Below are 15513 nucleotides of genomic sequence, written 5' to 3'. Positions count from 1 at the left end.
GGCAGTTTCAGGCAAGCTTTTAAAGACACTTATAAATTAAGTCAGGTATAGGAGGCTATATAAAATACCAGGAGCCAGTTGGCAGTTTCAGGCAAGCATCTAAAGACACTTATAAATTAAGACAGGTATAGGAGGCTATATAAAATACATGGAGCCAGATGGCAGTTTCAGACAAGCCTCTTAAGAAAGTTATAAATTAAGTCAGGTATAGGCAGGTATATAAAATACCTGGAGCCAGATGGCAGTTTCAGACAAGCCTCTTAAGAAAGTTATAAATTAAGTCAGGTATAGGCAGGTATATAAAATACCTGGAGCCAGATGGCAGTTTAAGACAAGCTTCTAAAGACACTTATAAATTAAGACAGGTAAAAGAGAGTATATAAAATACCTGGAGCCAGTTGGCAGTTTCAGGCGAGCATCTATAGACACTTATAAATTAAGACAGGTATAGGAGGGTATATAAAATACTAGGAGCCAGATGGCAGTTTCAGGCGAGCATCTAAAGACACTTATAAAGAAAGACAGGTATAGGAGGGTATATAAAAAACCTGGAGCCAGATGGCAGTGTCAGGCAAGCTTCTAAAGACACTTATAAATTAAGACAGGTATAGGAGGCTCTATTAAATACCTGTGGCCAGATGGCAGTTTCAGACAAGCATCTAAAGAAAGTTATAAATTAAGTCAGGTATAGGCAGGTATATAAAATACCTGGAGCCAGATGGCAGTTTCAGACAAGCCTCTAAAGAAAGTTATAAATTAAGTCAGGTATAGGCAGGTACATACAATACCTGGGGCCAGATGGCAGTTTCAGACAAGCCTCTGAAGACAGTTATAAATTAAGTCAGGTATAAGCAGGTTTATAAATATCTGGAGCCAGATGGCAGTTTCAGACAAGCATCTAAAGAAAGTTATAAATTAAGTCAGGTATAGGCAGGTATATAAAATACCTGGAGCCAGATGGCAGTTTCAGACAAGCCTCTAAAGAAAGTTATAAATTAAGTCTGGTATAGGCAGGTATATAAAATACCTGGAGCCAGATGGCAGTTTCAGGCAAGCATCTAAAGACACTTATAAATTATGTCAGGTATAGGAGGCTATATAAAATACCTGTAGCCAGTTGGCAGTTTCAGGCAAGCATCTAAAGACACTTATAAATTATGTCAGGTATAGGAGTCTTTATAAAATACCTGGAGCCAGTTGGCAGTTTCAGGCAAGCATCTAAAGACACATATAAATTATGACAGGTATAGGAGGGTATATAAAATACCTGGAGCCAAATGGCAGTTTCAGACAAGCTTCTAAAGACAGTTATAAATTATGTCAGGTATAGGCAGGTATGTAAAATATCTGGAGCCATTCTAAAGACAGTTATAAATTATGTCAGGTATAGGCAGGTATGTAAAATATCTGGAGCCAGATGGCAGTTTCAGACAAGCTTCTTTAGACAGTTATAAATTCAGTCAGGTATAGGAGGGTATATAAAATACCTGGAGCCAGATGGCAGTTTCAGACAAGCTTCTATAGACAGTTATAAATTAAGTCACGTATAGGAGGCTATATAAAATACCTGGGGCCAGACAAGCCTCTGAAGACAGTTATAAATTAAGTCAGGTATAAGCAGGTATATAAAATATCTGGAGCCAGATGACAGTTTCAGACAAGCATCTAAAGAAAGTTATATATTAAGTCAGGTATAGGCAGGTATATAAAATACCTGGAGCCAGATGGCAGTTTCAGACAAGCCTCTAAAGAAAGTTATAAATTGTCAGGTATAGGCAGGTGTATTTTGCCTCCATCCATGGGCTTGTTTAAGTTAATCTCGTTCTGATGGTCTTAACGTGAGTCATCCAACCATAGGCCAGTTTAAAATAAGCTTCTTGACTTAAGTACGGTAAATGTAAGTGTATGATGGCTCCAATCAGGGGTCAGTTTCAGATAAGCCTCTTGGGACAATCTTAACAAAGTTCAGGTTTAGGCAGGTGTATAGTATCTCCATGGGCCAATTTCCAATTAGCTTCTCAAGACAGTCTAAACTTAAATCTGCTTCATGTGCTTTATGCCCGCTTCTTTCAGATAATTTCATACTTTTTAATACCAAGATTGTTTTAGAAATGGATAAATTTACTTGATCTATTGAAATATGAATAGTTTGGTGAAATCAGTAAAGGTGTTTTTTGTCATCCGAAATTATAGCCCTGTTAAAGCTAAATGTTAAATGTTTAGCATCAATTTTCCTTTACCCTGTTAAAACTATTGTTCGGTACTTAAAATATAGTAAAACATGGAATCTTTGCTGATCAGTTAACAACCTGTTAAAGAAAACTTTCAAATGAAATATGTTAGTAAAGCATCTAGATCTTAATATAAGTTGATTTTAACTGAATTACTCACAATGTTTTGTTTTTATTAGCGCAGCGTTTTCGGAGAAAACCTGAGGTATTGTCATTGCCAGCTCGTTGTGTCCTCGCCGTCTGACGTCCGTGGTCTGCGGTCCGTGGTCTGCGGTCCGTGGTCTGCGGTCCGCGTCGTGCTAAAACCTTAACATTGGCTCTAAAATCAAAGTGCTTCCACCGTCAACTTTGAAACTTCATATGTAGATGCACCATGATGAGTTATACACGCCACACCCATTTTGGGGTCACTAGATCAAAGGTCAAGATCACTGTGACCTCTAAAAAAAAAAAAAATCTGACAAGCTTTCATTTATTCAAAACTGCACCCGTAGCCAAGTGTGGCACCCGTTATGCGGTGCTCTTGTACATTTAATTTTTCTGTTTGGGGTTTTGCTTCATGGTGTATATATCTAATCCCAGGACAAGCTTGAGTTTTGAGTTTTAAAAAATCTGTGTTTTCATTTCAGAACGTGTATGTAAATATTACGCGGATATTGAGTATGGCCCAGCGACTGTGTGATGCTGGACATTACGCACAGAACCTGATCCGTATCCAGGCCGCAAAGCTGGAACGAGAATGGAAGAGTCTGGCTGCTGCCTTAGATGACCGCAGTACCGTACTGAGCATGTCTGTCATGTTCCACAAGAAAGCCGAAACAGTGAGTGACTTTGTAGTTTGTAATTATCATGTCCGTCATGTTCCACAAGAAAGCGGAAAGTGTGAGTGTTATTTAAGTTTGTACTGAGCATGTCCGTCATGTTCCACAATAAAGCGGAAACCTTGAGTGGCTTTTGTGGTGTTTGTGTTGTAGTTTGTTTCTCGGATCTCTTCATACTTTCTATAACCCTTTAACACTCAGCTACACACTTTGATGCGATACTCCCTTAGCAAATAAAATTGAATTGATTTTTATGCCCCAGAAGGAGGGCATATAGTGATCGGACCATCCGTCCGTCTGTCTGTCTTTTCATAACACTTAGCATTTAGGTTTTGCATTGAGGTTTCGAAAAATGCTCATAACCTCTGTGCAGATAGCAACTTGATGTTTGACATGCATGTTTATCTCATGGAGCTTCACATTTTGAGTGATGAAAGGTCAAGGTCATCCTTCAAGGTCAAAGGTCGAAAATATGGCTTCAAAGTGGCTCAGAAGGGGGCATATTGTTTCTGACAAACACATCTTTTTTTTTTAACAAAGAGACATTTCTGAATAGGTTTAAGTTTAAAGGTTTAATTTCCAACCAAAAGGTACCGATGAGCATCAAAATGCATTAAAGGTGAACAGACTGCGAGTTACTCGCAGGCTATTCTGGTTTTATTCTGGTTGCAACATTATTACACATTTTACTATTGACTACCCAAGGCAACATCTTAAGTTTTTCGCAAAACATCGACTCTAAATTGACGACTTGCTTTTGAAAATGTAGAACAGTCATTATATTTTTGTATACATTTACATACATGGCAGGTTCATAGGAAATGGAAAACAGTTGTGTGGGTGTTTTATCAGAATGCAGCATCTACATTAAAAAATTTTTTTCATTCATGTCTATTTTTCTTATGTATCAGGTTAAATATAAAGACACCTTCAACTGAGATAATTTCTTTAAAATAATGCAGTTTTCTACCAACTTTCAATTTAAGCTTGGAAAATGTCTTCTCAGTTTTGTTGATACTTTTTTTTCCAAGATCGAAACCCAGGCCCTTTTCCCAATCAAAAAAAAAAGCATTGTACAGTAGTGATTCATGGATATTACCTTTCCCAGGTACAACTGTATGGCATCTGCTTAAAGCCTGTTTATTTGTCATTGATTTTTATTCATTTAAGCCATGCTCTGTTAACCCTTTGCATGCTGGGAAATTTGTCGTTTGCTAAAATGTTGTCTGCTGAACTTTTGAAATTAGCATTTTCTTCGACTTTTTTCAAAGATTGTTCAAATATTGAACAAAGAACATACTATCAGAATAGCAAACAGTTTGGATCCACAGAACGTGGCGTCTCATCTGGATCCAAACTGTTTGCAAAGGCCTTCAAAATTCGGTTCCCGCACGGAGAGAGTTAAAATGGGGTTTAATGCATGTGCATAAAGTGTCGTACCAGATAAGCACGTGAAGTCTGCCTTAACTAGGTTTTCACTTAGAAGAGAATTCCTCTGAAAAAAAACAACAATACAATCAGAAAGTGTTGTCCCTGATTGCACAGGCTAGTCCGGGACCACACTATGCACATGCGTTAAGCCCTCTTTTCACAGAGTGAGGCTGATATGTATTCCAGTACCTGGCTCAGGTGTCAGGCTGGCGTCTAGCCTGTGAGAGTCCCAACATCCCGGCGAGCATCGAGGAGCTTGAAGACGCGCTGCAGAAGCACCAGGCACTCATTGAACTGATCAGCCAAGCCTATGCGGAGGTGTGTGGGGACGGGAAGGCCCTCCTTGATACGCTGCAGACGCCAGTGTCGTCTGGGAGTTCAAACTCACTCACGGCCAAGGCGGATTACTCGGAGGCTGCTGGGCATGTCTTGGACGTTGTTCATGAGGTAGTTATTGATTTATTAGCTGACATTATAGTGTGTGCTCAGTATGTCACAATGAGCCATTCCCACTTTTACGTATTTCGATGCCATTTGTAATCCCTTAGAAAGTTAAATTTAATTAAACACTTTTCTTACTAGATTCAAGTTTTAAAGGCTTTATTTCCAACCCTTTGATACTGATAAGCAGCAAACAGAAAAAACCTGAATAGACTGCGAGTTACTCGCAGGCTGTTCTGGTTTTATGCTGTTTGCATATAGCCACTTGAGCGTTGCCTCTGAGTGGGAAAGGGTTAATGTATGTGCATCAAGTATTGTCCCAAACAAGACCGTGCAGTCTGCACAGGCTAATCAGGGATAAAATGTTCTATCTGAACTGGATTTTCTTTAAAGAAAAGACTTCCTTCAAACTAAAAATTCCATGAAAGCGGAAAGTATCATCCCTGATTAGCCTGTGCGGACTGCACAGACTCATTTAGGACTACACCTTTTGCATATTTATTAAGCCACTTTTTTCAGAATGAAGTTCATATTGTTTATAATATTTATAATGGAGTATATTTGTATGCATGACAATTTTGTATTTACACTATTGTTAAGAATTGTTATTGATAAGAACTTTTTATGCCCACGGTAGGGTGCCATATAGCAGTTGAACTGTCCGTCAGTCAGTATGTCAGTATGTCAGTCCGTCCGTCCAAAAAAACTTGAAAATTGGCCATAACTTTTAAAATATTGAAGATAGCACCTTGATATTTGGCATGCATGTGTATCTCATTGAGCTGCACATTTTGAGTGGTAAAATTTCAAGGTGAACATCATCCTTCAAGGTCTAGGGTTGAAAAAACAAAGTCAAGGGAAGTAATAAGCTTTAAATGGACATAGTTATCTGACCTGCCCACGTATATATTTTTGTAAAATAAATCAAAGCGGCGCAGTATGCGGCATTGTGTTTCTGACAAACACATTGTGGTAAAATGTCAAGGTCATCCTTTACGGTCTACGTTAAAAAATACAGATTTAAGGAAAGTAATAAGCTTTAAAAAGGGAGAAAATTGTTCAATATTGAACATAGCCACTTTATATATTTGGCATGCATGTGTTTAGCCACTTTATATATTTGGCATGCATGTGTTTCTCATGGAGCTGCACATTTTGAGCGGTGAATCTACAGTCACGGTAGTGGCTTTTAATTATTTGCTACTAAAAATAGAGATTTGTTACAGACAATTATTTTCAAGGGAGGTAATTTATATAATTATAAATCTCATATTATATATTTCCTTACCAAGAATTGAAGGTCTTTTCACAGTTACTGTACAGATTTATTATTTTGATTATTTATAACCCAAATGATTGATTTTTCAAAGTTTTTTTTTAATGATATAATTATAAATTCATTGATGTTCATTACATACCTGTGGATTTATGTCAATACATTATCATCTCTGGCTATGATCTCTTTTAAACCACAGGCCTTTGTTGTCAGTGATGTCTGACATGGTCATAATTGACTGTGAGACCCTTCCCCCCCCCTCCCCGGTTGGATTGGACAAAATTCAAGGGAAGTAATAACCTTTAAAGGGAGATGATTTCTTTACCTTCCAAATGATAAATAGAAATTTTATTTAATATTGAAGATAGCAACTTGATATTTGGCATGCATGTGTATCTCATGAAGCTGCACATTTTGAGTGGTGGAAGTTCAAGGTCAAAGGTCAAAAAAAATAAATTCAAAGCGGCGTTCTCATGAGGCTGCACATCTTGAGTGGTGTGAGGTCCAGGTCATCCTTCAACATCAAGGTCATCCTTCAAGGTCAAAGGTAAAAAAAATAAAACAAAAATCAAAGGGGCGTTCTCATGAAGCTGCACATTTTGAGTGGTGGAAGTTCAAGGTCAAGGTCATCCTTCAAGGTCATAGGTAAAAAAAAAAAAAAAAAATTCAAAGCGGCGTTCTCATGAAGCTGCACATTTTGAGTGGTGAAAGTTCAAGGTCAATGTCATCCTTCAAGGTCAAAAACCCAAAATAAACATTTTCAAAGCGGCGCAATAGGGGGCATTGTGTTTCTGACGAACACATCTCTTGTTTTTAATGACAAAGTCCTCAAACAGCCAAGTCCTAAGATCGTTAAAGTTCTTTTTAAGCCTCCACCCACTTAAATTATCTGTATTCGTTAAGATATATATTACAATATGTATAATTAGCAAGGAATACTTTGTTTAACTTGAACTTAAAGGACATTCCATCTTATTCATAGTTATGTTGTCTGCATGCAAAACTGTCTTAGCATGTCAATATTGACTATTGTCGCAGGATTTAAAAAAAATAAAAATGCTTTCAATTTAATTATTATTGCGCAATAATTTTGGGTAAGTTTATTGAAGTACAAAACTTAAATGAAGAATTCCTCAGTATGCTCATATATTTCTGTATGTCTGCTCAAAGTGTGATGTTTGTTTAGGCAAGGTAAGCAGGTTTTGAGTCCAGGAGGGAGATTATGCATGCCAGGTGATACTGGACACCCATGTAAACTTTCCCCACCCACTTCGGTATTTTTAATATATTGTGGCAGGGGTCACTAACATAATCCTGTCACATCCTGGTTACTATAAAGAAACATCATTAGTTCGGCTGTTTTCAGAGAAAACCCGAGGTATTGTCATAGCCAGCTCGTTGTGTCCGTCGTCGTGTCCACCGTCCACGTCATGCTAAAACCTTAACATTTTGTCAAGGTTTTGAACATTGGCTCTAAAATCAAAGTGCTTCAACCTACAACTTTGAAACGTCATATGTACCTGCACCTTGATGAGTTCTACATGCCACACCCATTTTGGGGTCACTAGGTCAAAGATCAAGGTCACTGTGACTTCTAAAAAAAAATATTTCTGTCAAGCTTTCATTTATTCAAAACTGCACCCGCAGCCGAGCGTGGCACCCGTTATGCGGTGCTCTTGTTTTAGTATATGCAATACTATTGTCCTATGACATTGACTGTTTCATAAAGTTAGAATATCCAATACCTTTGTCTCAGCTAAGTGTTGTATGCTTAATAAAAGTATATTGGTTATTTTATAAAACAGCTTTTGAAAATAGCTTTCTCTGTAATTATGAGAGGTGATTATGTTATTGGCGTATCTTCAAAGTTTATTAAGTTTTAACAGGTTATGAGTTTTGAAGATGTTTCTTTTAAGTACACTTGCAAACTGTTTAGAAATGTATGTGAAATTATGTATTTTCTCAGATGCTTTTTTAATGTCATAACCTATTTTCTGGTTTAGTTTTTATGCTCCCAGTAGGGTGGCATATAGCAGTTGAACTGTCCGTCAGTCCGTCTGTCAGTCTGTGCGTCCGTCCGAAAACTTTAACATTGGCCATAACTTTTGCAATATTGAAGAATGCAGCTTGATATTTTGCATGCATGTGTACCTCATGAAGCTGCACATTTTGAGTGGTGAAAGGTCAAGGTCATCCTTCAAGGTCAAAAGTAAAAAAATACAATCCAAGGGAAGTAATAAGCCTTAAAAGGGAGATAATTTCTAAACCTGCCAAATGATATATTTAAATTTTATTTCAAAGCGGCTTAATAGGGGGCATTGTGTTTCCGACAAACACATCTCTTGTTTAACTAAAAAATACCAGTGAAGTATTTGAGAACATGTATAATTGATACTATTAATTTATTCAATTTTTTTTAATGCCATTTATATTTCACTAACCATTTTAACTTTGAATTGTACGTCGCTTTTGTCAACACTTCTTTTTGCAAAAGCTATTAACTTTTTATTATTTTCTTGGTCTGGCATATTTGTAACAACAGGGTAAGGGATATACAAACTCGACTGATGTGCTGTTGACAACCATGTTTTTTGCGTACATCAATGACCTAATGTTAACAATGTTTTGGCGGAATCAAAGACTAATGTAATAATATTTTGTGTCTACGTACTTCTTCTGTTTTATTCATAGAAAGATGATATATTAATGATGTATGGACATTATGGAAATATTTAATAAGCTAATTTTCACATAAAAGGAGCACTTATGTCTGAAGGCAAATGGAATGTATTCCATGTTTTCACATGTATTTATGGAAAAAAGAAGGTGCACTTATAATCATATCATCACTAGTGTAGAAGAACTCACATTGCATACATTTTATAATAATAGATCTTTAATTTTCACATAGAGAAAAGTTTTAGGAGAAAACAACTTATTTTGACTGATACTGTAAAATTAACAAAACATTTCAGCTTTAATTAATATTATAAATTTGGTACCAAAACTAACTTGGTTAAAATTGTGGACAATTGTCCAAACTATTTGTTGACAAAAACTGCCAGAGATTCTGATAAGAACAAGAAAAGATGAGCCCACTGTCATCTGATAGCTGCTATGTTTTACAAACGACTCAGTGGTTGACAATTTTTCTGTGGCTAGGGTTGCTATGGTTACCATGTTGCAGGTGCTCGCCCACCAGCGCCACCTGGAGCAGCTTTGGCATGGCAAGAAGGTGAAGCTGCATCAGAGACTCGGGCTCAGGCTCTTCCAGCAGGATGTTAAACAGGTGAGGTGTTAAACCTGGGGAGGTGTTAAACCAGGTGAAGTGTTTAACAAGTGAAATATTATATGTAATACTTGAAACAGGTGAGGTGTTTAACAAGTGATATGTGCAACAGGTGAGGTGTAATATGTGTAACAGGTGAGATGTTTAACAGGTGATATGTGCAACATGTGAGGTGTTATATGTGTAACAGGTGAGGTGTTTAACATGTCATATGTTAAACATGTGCGGTGTTATATGTATAACAGGTGAGGTGTTTAACATGTCATATGTTAAACATGTGTGGTGTTATATGTGTTACAGGTGAGGTGTTGAACAGGTCATATGTTAAACATGTGTGGTGTTATATGTGTAACAGGTGAGATGTTTAACACATGATATGTGCAACATGTATGGTGTTATATGTGTAACAGGTGAGGTGATTAACAGGTCATATGTTAAACATGTGAAGCGTTTTATTAGTTCTGAAATATGTTATAGCCAGTTCTGAAACATGTGGTATGTGAAACAGGTTAAGTTTCAAACCAGTTGCTAAACTTGTGATATGTTAAACAGGTAAACTGTTAAACCAGTGATAGCCAGTCATTTAACATGTGATATGTGAAACAGGTGGAATTTAAAACATGTGATATTTTAAACAGCTGAGGTGTTAAACCAGTTGTTAAAAATGTGATATGAGGAAACAGGTGAGATGATAAACCATTTTGTGTGATGTGTGAAACAGGTGAGGTGTAAGACCAGTTGTTAAACATGTGGTGTGTGAAACAGGTGATGTTCTTAACCAGTTGTTGAACATGTGATATGTGAAAAAGGTAAGGTGTTAAACCAGAAGTGAAACATTTGTCAAGTGAAACATGTCAGATGTTAAACCAGTTGATATGTTTAAAACAAGTGTTTAAACAGATGTGTTGATAAAACAGGTCATATGTTGGACAGGGGACCTGTTGACTGCGTTTTTAAACATATAAGGTGTTGAACAGGTGATATTTCGAAAGGGTGTGGTGTTAACTTAATTAAACTTAATATGTTTAAAATAACATCATTGTACATGTGTACATATAATATGGTATGCAATTGTGATGCAAAACAATTTGTACGCTTCTTAAGGTGTGGGATGACAAGTGATGGCTTAAATTTCAATATGTTGAAAAAATCACGACTTCAGAAAGAGGGAGTTACTAGTAAACATTTGTTAAGTTTAACAGCTGGTATTGCATGGTAAACAGATCTAAAGCAGCCTATATTTAAACATGTGATTAGTTAAAATATTAAATATTTAATAGGTCATTAGTTACATTGGTAATGTGTTCAACAGGTAAAATTTCAGCTTGTCAGCCGATTTCAGTACATAAATAAACTTAATTTTAACTGTATTTTGTAAAAAAAACGTATATTTTGAAAGACCCATTTTTCTATATAACATATATTTCCCTATATTTGAGAATGATTTCCTTAACTTTTGCCAAATTAGGACATTGATGCCCATTAGGTCAAACCATGCATGTCTTGATTGCTCCTCACAACCATTGCAGATAAAATTAGGTCAAACCATGCATTTCTTGATTGCTCCTCACTACCATTGCAGATAAAATTAGGTAAAATCATGCATGTCTCGATTGCTCCTCACAACCATTGCAGATAAAACTAGGTCAAACCATGCATGTCTTGATTGCTCCTCACAACCATTGCAGATAAAATGAGGTCAAATCATGCATGTCTTGATTGCTCCTCACAACCATTGCAGATAAAATTAGGTCAAACCATGCATTTCTTGATTGCTCCTCACAACCAGTGCAGATAAAATTAGGTCAATATAAAGAAGTGAAACTCCAGCTGCTGGAGCAGTATTGAATTTTCATTAAAAACAATTAGTTGGTCCTTTATTTAAACCTGGTTATAGAGCGCTCAACCTCACACTTGGCCCAACAATATTCATAATACATTTAAGTGTAAATAAAATTTAACGTCATAGCATTGTAACTCAAATTAAACAATAATAAAAGGGAATTAAAACGCATTCAATTTAATTACTATTTAATTACTCAATTGCATTGAAGATACAAGAGTAACAGAATTACAACTTTTTGACGAACGATCAAATAAAACTATTAACAATTGTCAACTACATTCCTTCTTTATAGAAAAGATTTGAGAATATAGAATCATATAGTTAATATCTCAGATAATCATCGCGCAAATACAGGAAGAAGCAGCAATAATGGGTGTAAAAATTCCATATTACATAGCTTGGTTGTTTATGTGACTGCTAAACAAATTAAAAATAATTAAATCAAACAAGAAACGCCCATCAGAGAGAAAATATAAATAAAATGGAACGTTATAAACCCAATGACCTATGCATGTAGATTACAACTGGGAAAGTCTGTCGTATGACGTCACAAAAATCCATAATGACGTGAACAAATTCCAAGGGCAGTACTAAATAAAAATATTAATGGGGCTGTGCTACTAATAAAACAAGTTTAGGTGATTTAATATTAAGAAGCAAATGAATAAAAATGGTAATTCCATTAAAGCGACATTATTGGAATCAAACAGTATATAGGTGTTTTGACAACTGAAGACAGAAATGATTTGATGTACGATTTGAGTCCAAATGTAGTTTACATGCAGATTTGTTCATACGACACAATGACACAATTTTATTCAACAGTGAAAAATGCCTATAATGTAGTATTCATGCAGATTTGTTCATACGACACAATGACACAATTTTAATCAACAGTGAAAAATGCCTATAATATCACTAATGATTCCAAATTTTAAGGGAAGAAAGATATAGTGAATCGAAAACCATCAAACACATGTTTTTAAGTACATAAGCATCGTATCCTTTTGATAAAAACAAGTTAATTAAATTGAAAAGTTTAATATGAACATTTGGTTTAACATATTTTAATTTGCGGCACGCTTCAAAACATCTCTGTAAAATGATGGATGGGAGATTCCATTATTTAAATGCCATTTTAAAGAAACATTATATTTTGAAATTAAATCACCATACTTAGAGTAAAATCTAGCAAATTTATTTCTTAAGTTATGATACAAAAAGCCTTGTTTTAGCAATTTTTTAGTTAATATTAGATTACGATCATTAAAATCAACCATGCATTTCTTGATTGCTCCTCACAACCAGTGCAGATAAAATTAGGTCAAACCATGCATATCTTGATTGCTCCTCACAACCATTGCAGATAAAGTTAGGTCAAACCATGCATTTCTTGATTGCTCCTTACAACCAGTGCAGATAAAATTAGGTCAAACCATGCATTTCTTGATTGCTCCTTACAACCAGTGCAGATAAAATTAGGTCAACCGTGCATGTCTCGATTGCTGCTCACAACCATTGCAGATAAAAGTAGGCAACCATGCATGTCTTGATTGCTCCTTACAACCAGTGCAGATAAAATTAGGTCAACCGTGCATGTCTCGATTGCTGCTCACAACCATTGCAGATAAAATTAGGCAACCATGCATGTCTCAATTGCTCTTCACAACCAGTACATATAAAATTAGGTCAAACCATGCATGTCTCGATTGCTTCTCACAACCATTGCAGATAAAATTAGGTGAACCAATGCATATCTTGATAGCTCCTCACAAAAACTTAAAATCCTTTATTTCGTATACACATTCAATAAAATATTTTTTGTGACATTTTGATCTTGATATTATAACACCTGTTTGTTAGAACTAAAGTTTCACTGTTACTTTGGAATGCAAAAGAACAACTGTACAGTAAACTGATTTGAAGTACTCAGAATTGGCTAATAATTTAACTCAAAGGAACATAATTTTATGTTTTAAAGTATGTCAGACTTTTTTATCCGAATACTTTATGCAAAACTCTTATATTTGAAGCATCTTTATTGATTTCAGGTGATAGACTGGTTGGATAACCATGGCGATGTCTTCCTAAAGAAAAACACTTCCATTGGTCGCAGTCTTCAAAGGTCGAGGGCACTGCAGAAAAGTCATGAGCACTTTGAGTCTGTTGCCAAGGTAATGTATATTTCCTTTTTAAAATCATGACTTTAGTTTGCATCTACCAGATGTAATACAACTTTTGATATAGCAACCTTACATGGAAAACTTATGATTGTATTTGGGCCAGTTAGTCAAAGTCTCTGTTGCTAAAGATAGAAAAAGAAAGAGGAATTGACCTTAAAATGTGTATTTAAGTGAAGATGCATCTAAACCTAGCGTGTGATTGCAATCTAAACCTAGCGTGTGATTGCAATCTAAACCTAGCGTGTGATTGCAATCTAAACCTAGCGTGTGATTGCATTTAGGGCTAGTCAGGTGGAGGTCACAGGTCAGAAGAGTTCTTGCTCAAAAGAGAAATATATTTTACAGATGTTTTCAGGTCATTAAATTATTATTGCATTCAACAATTTTGATGGAGCTATCTATGAAGCAAGTTAACAGGCAGACCTAGCTTGGCTTTGCATTAAAGGCCACTCAAAACATGGTCAAGGTTACGATTACTAAAATGACTCAAATTAGAAAAATGGGTTTCACTCAATGCGTTGAGTTTTGATCGAGGTATTGTGCTGAAAATGTGTGGATCTGTCAAATACCTGCAGACCAAGCTTGTGATTCATTTACGAGTTTTATCCAGGTCAAGGTCTCTGTTACTTAAAATAGAACAACTGTATCCACTTAATTACTTTAGTTTGCTTGGGGGTTTTGCGCTGACATTTTGTGTATATGAAGCTGACTGGCAGATCTATTTAAATTATATTAATAAGTTAAACGTGTGGAACCAGTTTTCATTGTGTTGCCTTAGTTTTTTAGCTCACCTGATTGCTCACATGTTACATTTCATGTCCAATCTTCATGTAACTTTGTCAAAATGTTTGTCTTAATGATATGTTGGTTGAGTTAAACTACTAGTAGTTCCGGTCTGTTGAAAAACATGGCTGCCAGTGGGCGGGGCAATTTTCCTTATTTGGCTATACAGAAACCTTGAAGTTACTCTAGAAGTGACAATTTTTGCCCAATCATCATGAAAGTTGGTCAAAACATTGGTATTATTGATATCTCAGAAAAGTACGAAAATGGTCCAGATTGGTAAAAAAAACATGGCTACCAAGGGGGCAGTTTTTGCTATATGTATATAGTGAAAACATGTGAACACTCTAGAAGTCAGATTTTTGGTCCAATCTTCATGAAATTTGGTCAGAACATTTGTTTCCTAGATAGGTGAGTTAAGTTCGAAAATGGTTCTGGTCCGTTGAAAAACATGGCTGCCAGGGGGATGGGGCAGTTTTCCTTATATTTATATATTGAAAAAGGCCTGTGAATAGTCAAGAAGTCACATTTTTTGCCCAATCATCATGAAACTTGGTCAAAACATTGGTTTTATTGATATCTCGGACAAGTTCGAAAATGGTCCAGATTGGTGCAAAAACATGGCAGCCAGGGGGTGGGGCAGTTTGCTCTATATGTATATAGTGAAAACATGTGAACTCTCTAGAAGTCACATTTTTGGCCCAATTTTCATGAAATTTGGTCAGAACATTTGTATTCTAGATACGAGAGTTGAGTTCGAAAATGGTTCCGGTCCGTTGAAAAACATGGCTGCCAGGGGGGGGGGGGGGGCGAATTTTTCTTATATTTATATAGTAAAAAAGCTTGTGAACACTAAAGAAGTCACATTTTTTGCAGAATCATCATGAAACTTGGTGAAACAATTGGTTTTATTTATATCTCCGATGAGTTTGAAAATGGTCCCCATCGGTCTTAAAACATGGCCGCCAGGAGGGGGGGGCAGTTTTCTGTATATGACTATAGAGAAACCTTGTGAAGACTCATATTTTTTGCTTAATCATCGTAAAACTTAGTCAATACATTGGTTTTATTTAATGGCTTAGATCAGTGACAAAAACACACTTTTTTGCTCACCCCTCAGGGTTGGCGAAATCAATTGTTTGAATTGCCCGAGTCGTACATTTGCTTGTCTGGGCAACTGATTTTTTTCAATTAAGTTGCCTGTGGACAACC

General features: G+C 36.1%; 1 protein-coding gene across 1 annotated transcript in view; it reads left to right on the top strand.

The window, feature by feature from the left end:
* Positions 1–15513, top strand: part of LOC127848151 (triple functional domain protein-like) — a 336129-nt gene that overhangs the window by 42550 nt on the left and 278066 nt on the right. The window contains 4 exon segments of the mRNA XM_052380451.1: positions 2861–3052; positions 4670–4930; positions 9388–9489; positions 13387–13509. Of these exon segments, the coding sequence (XP_052236411.1) occupies positions 2861–3052; positions 4670–4930; positions 9388–9489; positions 13387–13509 (678 nt within the window).

The sequence above is a fragment of the Dreissena polymorpha genome, chromosome 10 (genome assembly GCF_020536995.1).
Source record: "Dreissena polymorpha isolate Duluth1 chromosome 10, UMN_Dpol_1.0, whole genome shotgun sequence".
Lineage (NCBI taxonomy): Eukaryota > Metazoa > Mollusca > Bivalvia > Myida > Dreissenidae > Dreissena > Dreissena polymorpha.
This window is presented reverse-complemented; position numbering and strand designations above follow the sequence as displayed.